An 18,991-nucleotide genomic window follows, 5' to 3' on the forward strand; every position below is an offset into this window, starting at 1 on the left:
AGGGTGAAGAGACCAACACCAGGAAGAGTGGTGATCTGTTGGAAGCTGGGAGAGCCAAGCTGAGAGGGACTGCTAGGAATCAGTGTTCTTCGAAGGGTAGGAGGCCAGCTAGGAAGGCTGGTAATGCACTCTTTCCCAGGGCCTCTTCCTACAAGTCCTCTTTTTGTTTGGTTACAGGGGCAGGCAATCCAACTCTTTTTAGGAGGTCCCAGGGCTCAGTACCACTGAATAGGTTGGACTCTGGGTTCCCCCATACTGCCGCCTTATGAGGTGAAACACTGATATTAAGGAGATGAGTGGTAGACTGATAAAAGCCCAGGAGGGCCATAGCAGAGCTCAGAAGCAGAACAGACGATTTCTTGGACTTTAGGACCCTGGAAGGGGTGGACTTTTCAGGCTTAGCCATATGACCAAGTCACCTTAACCACCTGACTTCACAGAAGACTGGGGGAATATACTTCATGTGCGATGCCTAAGTGAATGGCTAGGGGAGTGTAGTCCTTCAGGGAGCAGCTGCACACCTCTCCTCGTGCCCTGTGTGCTTCCTGACAGCTCTTAGTTGCACTTTTTTTTTCCTCTAAAGAGTTTTTATGGAAGGATACTTCCTCTGCCTAGGTAGTACCAGGCTCTGACACTTTGTCTCTTTGCCTCCCCCCAGTGTAACGCGGCATATCAGTGTCTCCTGATTGCAGATCAGCACTGCCGAACCCGGAAGTACTTCCTGTGCCTTGCCAGTGGAATTCCCTGTGTATCTCATGTCTGGGTCCGTGACAGTTGCCATGCTAACCAGCTTCAAAACTACCGTAATTACCTTCTCCCAGCTGGCTACAGCCTCCAAGAGCAAAGGCTGCTGGAGTGGTAAGCACTAAGTAACCAGGATCTGAAGGCATAGGTAGGGTTAAAGTAAGAGGGTTGTTGTGAAGATAATTACACTAGTGATTGGGAGGTGCTGCACTACTGTGATGATGGGAGTCATAAGTAACTAGATAGAGTGGGGGAACATAGCTCCCCATTTTCTCCCTAATGCGTGGGAGCAATACTTGGGGGTCGTGCAGTGAGCAGACCATCTCCTGTGACAGTCTGCCTTTAGCCCTGGACATGAGAAGCAAAACTGAAGTAAGGAAGAGAAGAGCAGCTGGAGCTGTCTAACAGAATTCTCTAGTTGGGAAGGTCTGTGTCTATAGCAGACGCTATCTCCCACCCGCCCCAGTAGGACAGAAATTATTCTCTGTACCACGTGATCCTGGGCTCCATCAGGACATGGGCTTTTGGGGAGCAAACGGGTTAAATACATGCAGTTGAGCAGAGGGAGCTGTATTCCTCACTCTAGTTTCTGGGGCAAATTCTAGAACCCCCCAGCTTTCATCGGCCAGTCTCTTTTGTCCCCTCTGCTTACCTCCTGTGCTCCCATATTCTGGGGCCAGTGTTTCCCAGGTGCTAGAAAAAAGGGAATTCAGAGGAAGGCTGAATTCCAACAGCATGAGTGAAGGAAGATTAGTTAGAATCAAGGACAACTTGGGAGGGCCCCATAGAAGAGACTTGAAGATGACTGAAGCAAGTGATTTCATGAGTGAGTGAAGAAAGGGAAGGGTGGGACACGGCCCAAAGAGAGGGTTTTTTCAAGTCTCAGAACATTAGAATGACTTGTGAACAGGCAATTACTTGGTTTGACAGGCCCCAGAAGAGTTACCCAGCCCATGAAAACTAGCAGATCTATTGCAAAATTTGAACGACAATTGTAGTTGATTAAAGAAAGCAGCAGATGTTGGCTGTGGACTTGAGTAAAGCAGCTGATAGGTTATCATATTCCTTGAGATTGGCTGTGTAGTGGATGCAGCAGAGTCGCACAACAGTATCTATTTTATTAAATATTAATGATCTGGTAAGGGAAAGGTTAACATGTTAGTTGCACTAGCAAATACATAGTAAACTGAGAGGACAGAAAAATAGAGAGGGAACTAGAAAGAGACTGTTATTTCCTGCATATTTCCAAGGAGATTCTTTGGGGAAAATGCAGCTAATGCATCTGGGAAAGAAATAATCCAATGTTCCCAAATACTCAGTGGGAGGGAGAAATCTGGGATGCAGGAATGTGGGCTTTCAATGATATGGCAGCAGGAGGTCTGCAATTTTGGTTTCATAAACAGTGGCATCTTAAATTTTAGTTATCCTCTTAATTGAACAGGGAAGTGAGAATCCCTCTGTATGCAGCTCTGGTGAAAATGCACCCAGGATATTGGGTTCAGCTGCAGGCACCTTGCTACCAGAAAGATCTTAAAAAATTAGAAGAGGACAACACTAGTATACTTTGTTTCAGCAATGCCCTCCAGCCACCGCTTTTCTTGTCCTGCCACACCCCTCTCTCTCCCCCCACTGAGAAGGGATGGTGGCATTGCAGCTAAGGCACGGCCTGGAACATGGGAGATCTGTGTTCATGTCTCAGCTCTGCCATAGATTCATCATGTGACTGAGCAAATCAGTCTCTGTGCCTCAGTTTTCCTATCTGTAAAAGGAGTTAATACTTCCTTACCTCAAAGGGCTGTTGGGAGGATAAAATTATTGATGTTTGTGAGGCATTGAGATATAAGGGTGTTGTGGGGTCATATAACTAACCAAACAGGCTACCAGAGTAAGTGGCCATAGAATTAAGTTACTGTTTTGAGTCTGTAGGGATCTGCCACGCCTTCCCTCCTCTTGTTCCTTTTCCAGGCATCCCCGAGAGAACCCCTTTGGTAACCTGAAAGTTCTTCTGGTATCAGACCAACAGCAGAACTTCCTGGAGCTCTGGTCAGAAATCCTCATGACAGGGGGAGCAGCATCAGTTAAACAACATTACTCGAATGCCCAGAACAAAGGTACCCACCAGCCAGAGAGCCTCGTGTGAATCTCACATCCAGTAGTTGGGACTTCAGTGCCTGTGCAGTCTTGTGTGGAGTTTAAACTGATTTAGAATTGACTTGATCAGGGGCTTAGGCTGTTGTAGGTGAGAGCAGGGATGGGGTAGCAGACATAGGGTAAGATAACTGATAGGCCTCTGCCTGGATAAAATGGGGAAGTCTCCACTCTTCCACTGACTCCATTTTGGGAGTGAACTTTTGCATGCTGCAGTAGTTCAGGTGGTGGTCCAGTCTGTGCTTTTAGAAAGGGAAAACGAGGTCAGCAGTTGCTTCGCTTCTGGGTCTGCTATCAGGCAATAAATCTCCTCTCCCTTCAGTCCCTCTCCAGGAGAGGTAGTGCAGGTGAGCCATGGAGCTCATGTAGGATGTGGACCCAAGCAGCTGCTTATTCATCTGCCAAAGGGCAGCCTTGTTTTTTGATCTTCGGCACTTGAGGCTCCATCTGAGCTCAAACTTCGATGTGGAATACTTTTAACTGTACAAAACATAGAATTTTCTGACCAGGGTTGCTGGACCAGTGAGACTGCATCTCTTGACTGCAGGGAGGGAGGAGTCTTTTCTTTTTCCCCTGACAATAGCCTGTGTCCTGCTCCCTGCAGATATTGCTTTGGGGGTGTTTGACGTGGTGGTGAGTGACTCGTCCTGCCCAGCTGCTGTCCTGAAGTGTGCGGAAGTGTTACGGCTGCCTGTTGTGTCGCAGGAGTGGGTTATTCAGAGCCTCATTGCTGGGGAGAGAGTTGGCTACAACCAGCATCCAAAATATAAACATGACTATGGCCCCTGCTAATGCCACCCCGTGTCCTGCCCTCTCTGCTGGTGTGAAGACTGTGTTTTTAATCAGGTTTTAAATGTCTGTGTGTTACTGGCCACATGCATGGATCACTGTATATAGTTTTATTTGCTGGACTTTTATGATGAAATAAATGTTGAATCTCTTGTGGTAACACATTTTTTCCCCTCATATGAACCCGTGACTTGGCTGCTTTCAGGGGCAGATAGTGGATTGCAGCTAAATTTCCCCATGCTAAACACCTAGTTACTTTCCTGCTTGCATTAAAGGTGGCTACCAGGTCTAAAATCTCAGCCCAAGTAAGTCCAGAACAATGAACTGAATACCCTATTTGACTGTGGGAGCATTCATCCCACAACCAAGTGCCAGGTCTAGTGGGCACTGAGTACTCCCTTTCTGTGTGTACGCACTGGTTAGGATGTACATATCTCTTGCTGAGCAGCCTGGTTTGCTGATGTGGCTCTCTTTCCAGGATGGGTTTGAGATGAAAGTGGGTGAAGGTGTGCTTGGCACTGTTACGATCCTGGAATTCTAGGGTAGAGCAAGTGCTATCTTGCCTGCCTTCCTGTGACCATTCTGGTTACTGTTTCCTGGTATGTGTACTAGACTCTGCAGACTGGCAGGGCTGATACCAGAGAAGGCACATAAACACTGGGGACTGTTTATCTGTGTTAGGAGTGCAGGGCAGAGTAGAAAATTGGAACAGGCAACAGTGTTTGAAGGGTTAAAGTTGTCTTTTAAGTAGGGGGTGGCAAGCCATTAAAAAAAATTAATGGTGATTAATCACAGTTTGAACTGCACTGTTAATGGAATACAATTTAAATATTTTTGGATATTTTGAAATATGGGCTCCTGGCCGCCCCCTCTCCCTAGAGGTATGTGATTAATGCATTAATTTTGTTTTCGGTTAATCACAGGTGTTAAGAGCGATTGACAGCCCTACTTTTAAGATTCCAGGTATGAGGCAAGCCATTTCCTCTGCAGGAACAGTACAGCATCTGGCCCGCATCACACAACCAAGCAGTTACCACACAGGCCTTAGCCAGCTGCACTCCGATACCAAGACCTCATATAGTCCATAGCTGGCAGAAGGCTGTAGGTACAAAAGAGGCTGAGTAAATTGTAGGGCTGTCAAGCAATTAAAAAGATTAATCGCACTATTAAACAATAACAATACCATTTATTAAATATTTAGATTTTTTTTACATTTTCAAATATTGATTTCAGTTACAACACAATACGAAGTGTAGAGTGATCACTTCATATTATTTTTGATTAAATATTTGCACTGTAAAAAAACCTACTATTCAATTCACCTAATACAAGTACTGTAGTGCAATTTCTTTATATCATCTCATCTCACATGAGCCATCTTGCATAAAGTATATCTTATGTCATTCATATTATAAGCATATTTTCATAAAGAATATGGAATAATGTCACAGATACCACCTTTGCATTTTGTCAAATCTGCAGTGAAAGTGTTCTTAAAATGAACAACATGTGCTGGGTCATATGAGACTGCTATAACATGAAATATATGGCAGAATGCAGGTAAAATAGAGCAGAAGACATACAGTTCTCCCCCAAGGAGTTCAGTGACAAATTTAATTAATTTAATCATTTTAATAAAATGAGCATCATCAGCAATGAAGCATGTCCTCTGGAATGATGGCAGAAGCATGAAGGGCTATACAAATGTTTAGCATATCTGCCATGTTAATGCCTTGCAATGCTGGCTACAAAAGTGCCATGTGAATGCCTGGTTTCACTTTCTGGTGACACTGTAAATAATGTTCCCTGCTTCTTATCTCCAGTAAATGTAAACAAACTTGTTTGTCTTAGTGATTGGCTATACAAGAAGTTGGCCTGAGTAGACTTGTAGGCTCTAAAGTTTTACATTTTGTTTTTGAGTGCAGTTATGCAACAAAACATATCTACATTTGTAAATTGCACATGCACATGATAAAGATTGCACTGTGGTATTTGTATAAGGTGAATTGAAAAATACTATTATTTTTACAGTGCAAATATTTGTAATAAATATAAAGTGAGCACTGTACACTTTGTATTCTGTGTTGTAATTGAAATCAATATATTTGAAAATGTAGAAACATCCAAAAATATTTATTAAATTTCAATTGGTATTCTGCTGTTTAACAGTGGGATTAAAAGTGCGATTAATTGTGTGAGTTAAATGTGATTAATCAACAGTAAATTATTGTGCCTTCTGGCATAGCTGTATCTGATCAGAGGTGCTGCAACAACCAGCTGACACACTGATGAAGGAAAAGCCTCTTCTCTGCTGCAGGAAAGTGATGTGATTGGAGATGTGTACGTGAGCCTGCCCAGCTCTTCTCTCCCTCCCCGGGCCCCACTTTCTTCTGATCTAATAATTTGAGAACCAAACCATTTTAAAACAAAAACCTCTGCTAAGCTGTCTTGTAATCCAGTCCTGTGTCCATGACCTCCACAGCATGATGTATTGTGTGTCCCTTTTCTATTAATCTGTTAGATATTTTCTATTAGCCTCCCAGGCTTCTGTAGTTGCAGGCTTAAGTGCAGAAGAGATGTGTTTGCTTTTGCTATCTTCTGTCTATTTTCATACTGAAGCAATCAGAAGAATGAGAAATGGGAGAGAGAAAAGATAAATTAGCACCTCACCTCAGAGGAGGGGACTTTGTTCTTACAGCCTACTACTAGGGACAGACCAGGATTGAGTTTGCTTCTGACCCTATTGGCAGGATAGACAAAAATTATAATTTATCTTTACCTTTTTCCTTCTGTTGCAGTGGCAGAAACAATGGTCTGATTTAATCTAATGCTATAGAAACTAGAGAAAACACCATCCTGCCCAGCTCCTGGACCGAGCAGGCTTATTACGTGGCTAAAGGCAAGAAAATGAGCTGTGCTGAAGGAGAACTATTGGGTTGGAAGGTGGTTACAGTAGTTTCCTGAGGATTAGCCGGGGAGGGGGGCAGTCTTTTCAATTGTGACCTTAGCAAAAAAATCTACGAGTCTGCTAATGAAATTTGCTAATGATGCATTAGAGAAGAGGTTTGAATTATTTTACACAGTGGTCTCCACACTGTGCCACCCAGGGCCTGGGTAACTCATTTGCCCTCCTGCTGGGGCCAGGGCTGCAGCTCCCCATGGAGTAGGGGGGAGATGCAGACAGGGGAAGGGGTCTGAGAGCCTGGGGCTACAGCTGGGGATGGGGCCAGGAACAGAGCCACAGCCTGGCCATGGTGGGGGCTAGCAGCCAGGCACCCAGGGCCAGGACCAGGACCAGGTGTGGAGTGGGTGGTGCTTCCCCTGGGGGCTTGTCCAAGCCTGCTGCATCCCCCTGAACATTCCTCCATGCCCCCCTGGGGGGGGAGGGTGCACACCCCACAGTTTGGGGACCTCTGAAATACAGTAATGAAAATGGGATGAAATTCAATAGTATAAAGTGCAAGATCATACAGGTAGTAATTAACAGTGGCCCTATAAACTAGGGAGTGCATGAAGTGGAAACAGAGGAAAAAGTTATAGGTGTATTAGTTTATCACAGGATGACTCTGTTCCAGTAGTGTGATGTGGCTGTGAAAAAGTCAAATACGAAGCTGGGAAGCGTGAGGTGAGGTATTTCCAGTAGAGCAAGGGAAGTACTAATGTCATTGTACAAGGGACTGGTAAGACCTCATCATGACTACTTTACACTGGCAAGAGAGGCTGCTAAAATCAGGGAAACAGAGCCTATCTTGAGAGGAGATTAAATGACCTGGGTTTAGTTAGCCGAGCACAGTGAAGGCTGAGAGGAGATAGGGTTGCTTCATAAATACAGCAGATGATGAACACCATGGAGTGAATTTAAGCTGAATCACACTTAGCACAAGAACAAATGGGTATAAACTGGCCCTGAGTAAATTCAGGCTGGCCAATTAGAAGGCTTCTAACCAACTGAGGTCCTGGGACACCCTCCTACTACAAGTAGTCACAGCAAACGATCTTCCTAAGTTTATGAATGGGTTTTTATGAGGGAGTTGCCTGTGGAGCAGCAGATGTAACATTGATGTTCCATGCAGCTTATGTTTGATTGTCCCACGGATTTTGGTTGCCATCACTAGTTGAGCCTCTTCACCTCCATTCTATCCAGCCTAATATTTTGCCTTTCTAAATTATAGCTCCCCCCCAACTTACTGCACTAAGTAATTCGTTTGCGGCCATGCGTCTTTCACCTACTTATAACTTAGCTAAGCTGTCTGTTTTCAAAAGTTATTTTAATCTTTCCTTAATCAGTCCCACCAGCTCCTTCATGCTGCTTTGTTGAACTCTCAGGGTTTCTATAGTTCTTGATAAGGTACATAGAACTCGGGCTCTTCCTCTTATATTATTACTTCCTCTTGGGCTTGCACATTCTATCCTGCTGTCCTCTATGCTTGGAAAACTCCCATTGTCTAGTCAGAGTGGATGGATTTCTTTTTCAGTTTTACGGTTCTTTTGTGCATTTTAGTTGGCTAATTAAAAATCCCCCAGTAGTCTTGGCTATGCTGGAAGGGAATGCAGAAATTCCACTCTTGCTTTCCCTCAATGGCAGTGAGCTGTAGTAGGTACTGTAGTTTCCCTTTACTCTTCATTCTTTTAGGTCTTAACCTGAGGTTTTTTGCCTCTTGCACCACTGTTGCAGGGAGCTCAGTGTTGTATATATTGGAAATAAGGCTCCCTCTCTCTGATTCAAGTGAATTAATACTCTTATGTCAAGAGTGTTTGGGTCACCCAGATCAAACTAAGCACGTTTAAGTTTGTGCTATGTTAAAGCAAAAATAGCTTCCTCCTATAGTGCCCATCTATCCTGCTATTCTAGTAGTAGCCAGAGCAATGTCTGTTACAAGGAGCTCCTGCCCCGAGCAAAAACATGCTTAGACCTAACCACACCACCGCCTTTACCTCTCCTTGGGTTAATGTAAAATTCTCTTTTCACAGAAAGAAAGAGCTTGCATCAATAACCCCATACTTCTCTCTTGCTCAAACGAAGTAAAGGGTGCATTTGTACAAACCTTAGGCTGTACAGACACTGTTAGTTGCCTAATCAGGCACTACAGCAACATACACCTACCACCCAATTCTTGTCATTTCTCCCTGCTGCATCAGACATACCTGCAGATTTGTCTGAATCTGAGATCATGGCAACTACAAAACGATTTATTGTACAAACTGAACCCTATGCAAACAGTCGGAGCCTTTTACCATACACAGGCATTTAGTAGGATACTTATCTCTCTTTGCTTTCCTAGTGACAAAGGTTAACAGTTCGGCTGAAGAGGTAGGAGGAGCTGCGTGATCTTGCATTTTCTCTTCTTCAGAAAATGACACCCGGCATGAAGCACAACAGGGATACAGAAATGCCACAGGAGTGTGTGCCCACTGTGGTGTTCAGTGAGTGGAATGGCTCACTGCAGTCACTAGGAGCACTGACTGCATGAGACATTCTCCCCATTAGTTTTTTCCAGAAGAGATTGATACCTGGCAATAGTTGACTATAAACAGCTATTGAGAAGGACTTGGCCAGGAAAATGCAAATTCCCTAGGAACAGGACCAATGGCTACGTACACTCACTGCAGCAGCAGTTGGTGTCCTTGCTACATCTTGCCGTGCGCTAGTTTTCAGCCAGAAAAACTGGTCCTGGTGCTCAAACCCCAAAACTGCAAGAGAGGAGGAAAGAGACACCATTAATTACATACCCTAAGAAATTATCTCCATGCAACTGGGTAGATTGTTCCAGTGATCGGTGAACACCACATGGTAGGTAGCTTGCATTGATCCCAAAGTAAATATACAAACAGTGAGGAAGAGGTAGCTATGGTGTGTGGCTAATTCAGACCCACTGGCCCCATCACGTGGCAGCACTTTAGTCCATGTAATGCAGATGTGAGCCTTTTGATACAAGTAATTTTGGGTCCAGATGGAAAATGACAAAGTCCTCCCACGACAGAACCTCTTAATAAAATCACTGAGAATTAGTTCACAAGTACTCCTCGGTTTTTTGCTTATACAGACTAACATGGCTACCACTCTAAGCCCTTAACTGACTCGTTTCAGTAACCTCAGAAAGGAGAGTTGCTGCTACCACCAAGCCTGGTGCCCTTCCAGGCTTCAGTGCTGCGTATTCCTACCTGCCCAAGGTCCCCCCAGCCTGGGTGTAGTATTTGTTGTAGTCCAGGCGGAGCAACAGCTGAGCCAAGTCAGAGTTTATCTGGTGGTTGCGAACACTGGAGAGAATCTTGAAAAGGAGCGAGGACTGACGGCTGAAGCCCTGCAGATTACAGAAGATCAGAATTAGAGGATGCTAAGGCTACTGTGGCTTTGTCTCCCACTGCTGCCAAAACCATCTTTCATGGACCTAAAGTGACATTTCCTTCCAGATACAAGTGGCCTGTGACAGCAAAGTGACACACTGCCATCTCCACTGTAAGGTAAGCTAGCTGTTACCCCCATGACATTCTAGTGCTTGATACAACAGGGTGAAAGTACAGACCCTGAGACTCACAAGCTGCTTTTCCCAACTCCACAGTCTTATAAAGTTTATTGCAAGCTTGTATTTGCTTGCTCAACACAGGCGACTTGAGATTGCTGGCTGCAGCTCTGCACTCATCAGTGTAGATGGCAAGGGGCAGGGCTTGGCTGCTGCCTTGCCTACACAAGAGTTGCCCCAATTTAGCTAAAACTTGTTTTTAATTTCAGTTTAACTTAAAACAAATTCCTGATTGACATAAGGTGGCTACTCTTAACCCTAAGTAAGTGTCCACACAAGGATTTGCACTGGTTTTACTAAATCAATTTAAAAAAATGTAACTGTCATAGTCAAGCCTAAATCCAAAATCAACTCTGTTTGTCATGTCCCATGTATGCACACAGCAGGAAGGAGGAGAGATCTGGATGGACAAAGACTCACCTTTACCAGGATGCTCAGCTGTGCAGCTCCACGCTCATCCAATGGGCCCAAATTCTGACTGACCAGAGAACAGAAACTGTGACAGAGATCCAGGATTTCATTCAGGCAATGGAAAACCTGCAGAGAGAGTAAGTCATAAGAAAGTAATTTTAAAATTAGATGCCAAAAACAGACCCAATGAGAGGGCATTTTCACACATTAGTTCATTAGGTCTTGCTTGACCTGACCATTTAAAAAACTGCAGGAATATCCTAAGAGGAGGAGGAACGTAGCATAGTGTCATTTGCTGCCCTCCCTCCAATACCTTTATACCTTTCAACTTTTTCTGCTTTAACTCACTCTTTCCTTTCCTTTCAGCGATGAACAGGGAGCCCACTACTTCTACACATAACCTCTTTTAAAATTATGACACTTTAGCGCTGTAATATGGAATATTTTGAACAAAACTTTTCTTATTCAGAAAGCTGATAATCTAAAATCATACTAATAAAGTTGAAGGGACGCTGCTTAAATGTAGCCTAACATTTGAGTTTTTTGTACAAATGAGACATGCTGCCACAATTTAAAATGCGAGTGAAAACAATTTTTAAACAAACATTCCGCTGCAGGTGTTTGAAACACAAAAGTAGCAATAAGCCTGAAAGATTTTCATCCAGTGAGAAACACAAAAAGAAAGCAGCATAAATAGGACACTGACTTTTAAAACTCACTTTTTACAATCTGTTAGGGACTCTTAACAGAAAAATATTAGGGGATAGATATAAGATTCCCTGCTGAGTCACCTAGCAAGGACTAATGATCTGAAAAGGAGACAAAGGGAGACTAGAAACTTGGGATGAATAAGCAAAATAACAAACTACCATACTGGGTCAGACCAAAGATCCATGTAGCCCAGTAATCCTGTCGTCCAACAGTGGCCAATGCCAGGTGCCCCAGAAGCAATGAACAGAACAGGTTATCATCAAGTGATCCATCCCCTGTCACCCATTCCTAGCTTCTGGCAAACAGAGGCTAGGGACACCATCCCTGCCCATCCTGGCTAATAGCCATTGATGGACCTATCCTCCATGAACATATCTAGTTCTTTTTTGAACCCTGTTATAGTCTTGGCCTTCACAACATCCCCTGGGAAGGAGTTCCACAGGTTGATTGTGCACTGTATGGAAAAAATACTTCCTTTTGTTTGTTTTAAACCTGCTGCCTATTCATTTCATTTGGTGACTCCTAGTTCTTGTGTTATGAGGAGGAGTAAACACCCCTTACTTTCTCCACACCAGTCATGATTTTATAGACCTCTATCCTATGCCCCTTTAGTCGTCTCTTTTCCAAGCTGAAAAGTCCCCTAATCATTTTTGTTGCCCTTTTCCAATTCCAATATATCTTTTTTGAGATGGGGCGACCACATCTGCAGGCAGTATTCAAGATGTGGGCGTACCATGGATTTATATACAGGCAATATATTTTCTGTCTTATTGTCTGTCCTTTTCTTAATGATGCCCAACATTCTGATCGCTTTTTTGACTGCCACTGCACATTGAGTGGATGTTTTCAGAGAACTATCCACAATGACCACAAGATCTTTGAGTGGTAACTGCTAATTTAGACACGATCATTTTATATGTATAGTTGGCATTATGTTTTCCAATGTGCATTACTTTTCATTTATCAACATTGAACTTCATCTGCGATTTTTTTTTGCCCTGTCCCCCAGTTTTGTAGAATTCAGTTTGGGAAGAAGGCACAATTTTTTTAAACAATGATAGTCATTTTCTTGCTGTCTTTAGATCCAGCCTGGTGCTTTTCTGGAAAACTTGCTTTAATCAAACAAGTTAGCAGGCTCAATGAAGGGTAACTGGGTGAAATTTTGTGGCCTCCAATATATGTCAGAGGTTAGGGTAGATGATCTAAGGGCCCATCTGGCCTTAAATGCTGTGGGAGAAAAGCAGCTAATACTGCTACAGAAATACAATCAAACCCAGATACTCAAAGCCAGGGAGAAACCTAGAATACCATAATATGAGTGTGTGAAATATAATATGGCAGCAAAACAGGCCATAGCAATTTTGGGCTACATACAAGGAAGCAACAGGTCTCAAGTAGTAAGGTGCCAGTTTCCCTTTATGCAGCTTTGAGGTGATCACATCTGGGATATTACATAAGAATATCTTATGTTTTTATACTCTGAAAGGAAGTAATGGGGGCCCTATCATAGTAGAGGTTTAAACCTGGACTATAGAAGGTGCTAGAAAATGTACTTGCACTGTCCACTGCTTGTGGGAATGGACGAATATTTTAATGACTCATTCTACTTGTTGAGGTCACTAGGTGTGAGCAGCTGAACTGTTAAGTTTATCAGACAGACATTAGTTAAACACTGACGCCATGAACTGGAGGTGGGATTTAGACTGGCTGGTAGATAATTTGATTGGACAACTGAGCACTCATTTGGTATAAAATCAAGATGTTAAGAACAAAATTATTCAAAACACCATGGATATGAAGAGAAGAGATTGTTTAATTGCCTGTACACCCATGCTAGCAGCCTGAGTAATAAAAGAGGAATTGGAATTATTCATTTATGAGCATAAATTAGACCTATGTGGTATTACTGAAATCAAGTAGAAAGACTTGCATGTTGGGAATGTTAAAATCACTATTTGGGAAGTACAGCGTAGGGGAGAGGGCACACTGTCAAAAATAGAAACATCTGTTTCCAAGTCACTGACAACTTTGAAGCAAATGATCTTCAGTGCTTACAGATAAAGCGTAAGATGGGGTATTGGTTGGTATCTACTGCCAACTACCACATTACATTAAGGAGCAGGATGATCCCTAGCTGCATTACCCTGGGGGACTTCAATCTGAGCAGCATGATGGAAGTCTTATGCTACCAGTATTAAAAAGTCCTTGAAATTCCTAAAAATTATAGATGACAATTTCCTAGCTCATGCAATGATGCATCCAACACAGGAGAATTCTATATTAGACTTCATGTTGACAGATAGAGGAATTGATAAAATTTAGTGGTTGCATAAGTGCAAAGGATGACGACTTGATCATGCTATTTGTACATAATAAATGTGAAGTCCAAACCAGTAATATATAACTTGGCACTTTGAGAGCCAGTTTCACAAACCTGGATACAATTATGAGACATATCAGTGGAGAGAATTTTCACAAAAAAAGGGGAATATGTTGAACTATAAGAACATTTTACTAGATGTCCCAAAGCCCACAATGGAGAAAAAGACTCCACTAATTTCAAACAAACAAACACACACCAACCATGGCTTAGAGGGAAAGTGAAAGCACTGATAAAAATAATTACAAATGGAAAAAGGGGAAGTTGATAGAAATTAATTGTAGAAAATTGGTAAGGGAAGCAAAAGAACACAAGAAGAAATATATGGCCAGCAGAGTTGAGGACAATAAAAAGGAACCTAAAAGCGTATTAGGAAGGACAAAAATCCTAAATGGTTTGTTGGTCCATTACTAGATGGAAATAGAATAGTCACTGAAGAAAAAGCAGAAGTGTTCATTATGGATATTTTTGTTTCATATTTGAGAAAAAGCTAGATGATATGATATGGTGATTGAAATATTTTCCATTCTAACAGTAACTCAGGAGTATATTAGTAGCTGCTTTAAGTCATTTTAAAATAAATAGGTCCAGATTAAAAAACACAATTGCAAGTTAAGAGGACTGAGGAGCTCTCTGGATCATTAATTTTGATTTTCAGTAAGTCTTGGACACAGGGGATGTTCCAGAGGACAGGAAGAAAGTAAATGGAATGGTTGTGATGGGACTCTTAATAAAAAGAATTAAAGGAGGGTAATATAAAAATAAACATGAGTTCATAGGAAACAGATCCTGTCAAACTAATTTGGTATATTTTTTGAGATAACAGGTTTGGTTGATTACATCAACACTATTACCTTTTCCTTCTGTAAGGCATTTGACTTGGTGTTACACAACATTTTGATTAAAAAACTAGAAAGATACAAATCAACGTTGCACACATTAAATGGATTAAAAACTGGCTAACTGCAAGGCCTCAGAAAGTAACTGAACAGGGAATAATAATGAAGCAGATGTGTTTCCAGTGGAGCTCTGTAGGAATCAGTTCTTAGCCCTACCCTGTTTAACAATTTTATAAGTGACTGTCCTAAAAGAAAAACTGAAAGTTTGTAGATGATAAAATCTGGGGGAGTGGTAAATAAGGAAGGAGGACAGATCACTGATATAGTGATCTGAACATCTTGGTAAGATGGATGCAAGCAAATAAGCATTTCAATATGGTGAAATGCAAAATGTAGACATCTAGGAACAAAGAACATAGGCCATACTTACACAATGGGAGACTCTACCCTGGGAAGCTGTGATTCTGAAAAAGATTTGGGGGCATGTTGGATAAGCAGCTGATCATGAGTGCGACACTGGGCCAAAACAGCTAATGCAATCACTGAATGAATAAATAGGGGAATATTGAGTAGGAGCAGAGAGGTTATGTTACCCCTGTGTTTGGCACTGGTGCAACTGCTGCTGGAATACTGTGCCCAGTTCTGGTGTCCACAATTCAAGAAGGAGATTGAAAAATATGCCTTATAATGAAGGACTGAAGGAGCTCAATTTATTTAGCTCCTCAAATAGAAGGTTATGGAAAGACTTAATTACTGCCTATAAGTACGTATACAGGAGAACAAAACTTTGATAATGGCCTCTTCAATCTAGCAGACAAAGGTATAACAAGATCCAGCTGCAGGAAGCTGAAGCTAGACAAATTCAGACTAGAAATAAGGTAACTTAACAGTGAGGATAATTGACCACTAGAACAACTTATCAAGGATTGTGGTGGATTCTCCATCACTGGAAATTTTTAAATCAAAATTGGATGTTTTTCTAAGAGATGCTTCAGTTCAAACAGGAGTTAGTTATGCAGGAGGTCACAGATGATCACAGTGGTCCCTTCTGACCTTCTCTATACGAATATGGGAAATGTTATTGGTATATCATATATTCACAATGGAATATAAAACCCCTGGGGTATCTTGTGGAAAAGAACCAGAGAGCAAAATCTACTTACAGGTTTGAGCAGGATGAAGGATTGAGCCAACAGGTTACTTAGGAAGTGATCGTGAGCCAATCGGATACTCTCAAAATCCCGAGTGGAGTTTATCTGCAGCAGAAGCTGTGAGAACTGAGACTCCAGCACATCCACCTGATAGGCAGGTACAGAAATTTCATTAGTACCACCTCTTCCTTACCTGCTGGGAGCAATTCCATCTCTACCTAGCCTCCTCAACCTGCCTCCAGCAAGAGCTAGAAAAATCTCAGGAGTGCCCTACCCCAGACGAGTCTGAACACTTTTTTGTCTGAACCTTCATCTAGGATCTGTGACTTACTGGTAGAGCTTGTCAAAAATGGGCCATTTTCTGCCCTCCCCCCTGGAATTTCTAAAAACCAGTTTGAAGTTCTCACAACCTTTAAATTCTGTTAAATATTTAATTAAAAAATTCTCATCCATTTTTTTCCTACTGGCAAACCATGAAATATTGGATTCTAAAGCAGGATTAGCAATTTGGTTTTTCGATCTTTTAGCTACTTAATTATGTTAACATTTCAAGAGTTTCACAAAACAAAGTTAATTTGCCCCTTTGTAGCTCTCACCCAAATTCTGGAAGCCAACCTGAGTCCCATACTGTTGTCATTAGCAGTCCCTGTGTCCACATGCAAGAGGCACTGAGACTGCCCAATTAAGCTAATTGGAGAAAATATCAGATACAAGGTTGGGGAAGTTAAATATTTTCAGTTTAACTGTCACTTGAGGGGAGAGTTAAATGGTTATTTTCTTTTAAGGTTTGTGACACTTTTTATATAGTTAATATTCAACAAAAAACTGAAAGTTAGGTACCGCTGCACTTCAGAATCAGTTTTCTTCTATCATTGTCTTGTTCATCCCTCATGCTACCACTTTCATTTCACAGTGCCAGTGGTGATTTTAACAGCCAATAGTCTCATAAAATCCTGGCAACTAGAAGTTCCATTTTTACCCATTGAAAACTGCAGTTTCAAGCTCAGATGTTTAGAGCAGTGGTTTTCAACCTTTTATCCTTTGCAGACCCCTTAAAAATTTCAAATGGAGGTGCCGACTCTTTTGGAAATCTTAAACATAGTCTGTGGACCACCAGTGTCCACAGACAGGTGGAAAATCACTATTCTATGGTAAAGATAATAGTCTGCGGACCCCAGACGTTCATGGATCACAGGTTGAAAACTATTGGTTTACAGCATTGTTTCTAACTGCTCAAAACAGCAACAACTAAACTCGGGATGCGGCTGAATTTGAAGGAGAGAAAGGCAGGATGGTATCTTGGCTACCTATGAACACTAGATATCACTGGAAAGCTGGAATTCCTGCATAGCATTCACTAATTGCTCTGCTGGTTCATGAGAGCACAGGCTTTAAGATAGTCACTGGTCCCTCAGCTCAGCAGTTCTGCTTTGGCACCAGTCCAGGAATTAATAGCTCTTGCCTTGCACTTTTCAGTCCTTGTTCTCCCTACCCTATCCACCCTTCTCCCCTACAACCTGCAGGCAAACTCCCCAGGAAAAGATGGTGTTTGGCATAATCTGAGTCTTGCTGTAGAGGATTTAGACGCCTGCTCAGTGCCTCCCCTTCATTTCCCTCTTCCTGTTTATCTGCCTAAATGGCACACCACATCCTCTTCTGCACCCTGACCTGCAGATAGTACTGAAGATTATCCACAAGGAAGGCCATGTGATCCCTCAAACGCCACTTGATGGCATCAGTTCTGTTGGACTTCAGGTGCTTGCGCTGCATCTGGAGAGCCCAGCAGTGCTGCAACTCAGCCTGGACCCGCCGCACACTCAGCAGGTATTTGAATACAACGTTGTATCTGCAGCCAAGACAAATAGCAACCATTCAAGAAAAAGAGAGGCTTCCTTGGAGCCCAAGTCCCACACCAGACAAAGGCTGGAACATGGACATGAGACAAAAAGCCGGAGAGCTGAACAGCAACATGTAGAACAGGTGGGGGTATGGCCCAGCCCTGTAAATAGAAATGTTTTTTGTCCTTAATGGCATTGAACTCATGGTGTAGGCAAGAATAAAAAAATATCAGGTATATTGAGAATGCAGAGGTGAAATGTATGTATTAATGTAATCCAGAGCCTACTGGCTTCAGGGCTGTAAGATATTTAGCTTAGTCAAACAAGGCCTCAGGCTTAGAAATAGGCTGACATGGGTAGCTAACCAATGAGTAAGGCTACAAGTTTGTCACTGATTCTGTGACTTTCCATGACCTCGGGGACTTCTGCAGTGGCCACTGGCTCAGGGGAAGCTCAGGCAGCCCCTACACCAGATGCACCGGTTGCTGCTGGGGCAGTCTCAGGCCACTGCTCCCCCACCCCACCCCGCCACAGCAGAGTTTGGGTGTGAGAGGGGGCAGGGGCACAGGATGGGGTGAGGTGGGCTCTGGGTGGCGCTTACCTGGGCAACATCCCTCTCACTCAGATACTAGGTGGAGGCGTGGCCAGGGAACCGCAGCCAATGGGAGCTGCGGGGGTGGTGCCTTCAGGTAGAGCCAGCACGCAGAGCTGCCTGGTGGTGCCTCCGCCTAGCAGTGAGTGAGGGGGATGTTGCCACCGCCGGGGAGCCCCCCCCAGGTAAGTGCTACCCAGAGCCTGCCTCACCCCATCCCCTGCCCCCTCCTACACCCAAACTGCTGCTGCGGGGAAAGAAGGGGGGAGGCATGGAGCCAGGTAGGGAGCCTTCCGGCCTTGCCAATCCCCTCTCCCCTGCTTCCCCTCCCCGCACCAGCAGGGGTCCCAGGCCATGTGCCACTGCCTCCCCCCCGCCAAGATTTATTCACTGATATTTTTAGTAAAAGTTATGGACAGGTCACGGGCTGTGAATTTTTGTTTACTGCCCGTGACTTACTAAAAATACCAGTGACTAAAATGTAGCCTTACTGCTGAGTCACCCTGTCACAAAATGAAACAGTCACAGGAACAGAAGTGTTAACTGCTGATATTTAGGAAATATATATTGCAATGTACCGGTTAGAGTATTTGGGGCATTTTTGCAGACATAGGGTGTCAGTAAAGTGCCAACCACAAGTTGTTATAGTGACTGAGTAATGTAAACATTAATGGGTATAAAAGGAACTAACAGGTTAATCTATGGAAAATGGGGCACCCCAAATTTAGTGGGGTATAGAAACAGATTAAAATATAGATTAAACCTACATAAATACGTATGAACCCAAGTAGGCATCAGCGTTACAGATTATAAAAGCTGTATCTCAGCCTGTGTGCCTTGGGAGATGCCACAATGAGACCCACTGGT

The 18,991-nt window shown here is 43.1% G+C and overlaps 2 protein-coding genes and 1 long non-coding RNA gene across 8 annotated transcripts in view; 2 read left to right on the forward strand and 1 right to left on the reverse strand.

Moving 5' to 3' along the window:
- Positions 1-3,841, forward strand: part of TP53BP1 (tumor protein p53 binding protein 1) — a 71,542-nt gene extending 67,701 nt beyond the window's left edge. For 4 of the 5 annotated variants that reach the window (XM_077828542.1, XM_077828545.1, XM_077828543.1 and 1 more), the window contains 3 exons: positions 659-858; positions 2,710-2,855; positions 3,497-3,841. In XM_077828542.1, coding sequence (XP_077684668.1) covers positions 659-858; positions 2,710-2,855; positions 3,497-3,684 — 534 coding nt within the window. In that variant the 3' untranslated portion in view covers positions 3,685-3,841. Of the gene's footprint in view, positions 1-658; positions 859-2,709; positions 2,856-3,496 lie in introns of those variants that run through there. The other variant, XM_077828547.1, reaches the window with a different exon arrangement.
- Positions 3,777-18,991, reverse strand: part of TUBGCP4 (tubulin gamma complex component 4) — a 49,104-nt gene continuing 33,889 nt past the window's right edge. The window contains exons 14-19 of one of the 2 annotated variants that reach the window (XR_013347326.1): positions 17,363-17,540; positions 15,707-15,841; positions 10,623-10,739; positions 9,844-9,983; positions 9,281-9,372; positions 3,777-6,294 (exon numbers count right to left, since the gene is read on the reverse strand). Coding sequence is in view for 1 of the 2 variants with exons in the window: in XM_077828548.1 (XP_077684674.1) it covers positions 9,360-9,372; positions 9,844-9,983; positions 10,623-10,739; positions 15,707-15,841; positions 17,363-17,540 (583 nt within the window). In the remaining variant the exon portion in view is untranslated. Of the gene's footprint in view, positions 6,295-8,850; positions 9,373-9,843; positions 9,984-10,622; positions 10,740-15,706; positions 15,842-17,362; positions 17,541-18,991 lie in introns of those variants that run through there. The other variant, XM_077828548.1, reaches the window with a different exon arrangement.
- On the forward strand, positions 9,979-17,367 carry LOC144271291 (uncharacterized). The gene is made up of 3 exons (XR_013347327.1): positions 9,979-10,143; positions 10,586-10,750; positions 17,218-17,367. It is a non-coding gene; the product is annotated as an uncharacterized LOC144271291 (long non-coding RNA).

Source organism: Eretmochelys imbricata, chromosome 10, assembly GCF_965152235.1.
Source record: "Eretmochelys imbricata isolate rEreImb1 chromosome 10, rEreImb1.hap1, whole genome shotgun sequence".
NCBI lineage: Eukaryota > Metazoa > Chordata > Testudines > Cheloniidae > Eretmochelys > Eretmochelys imbricata.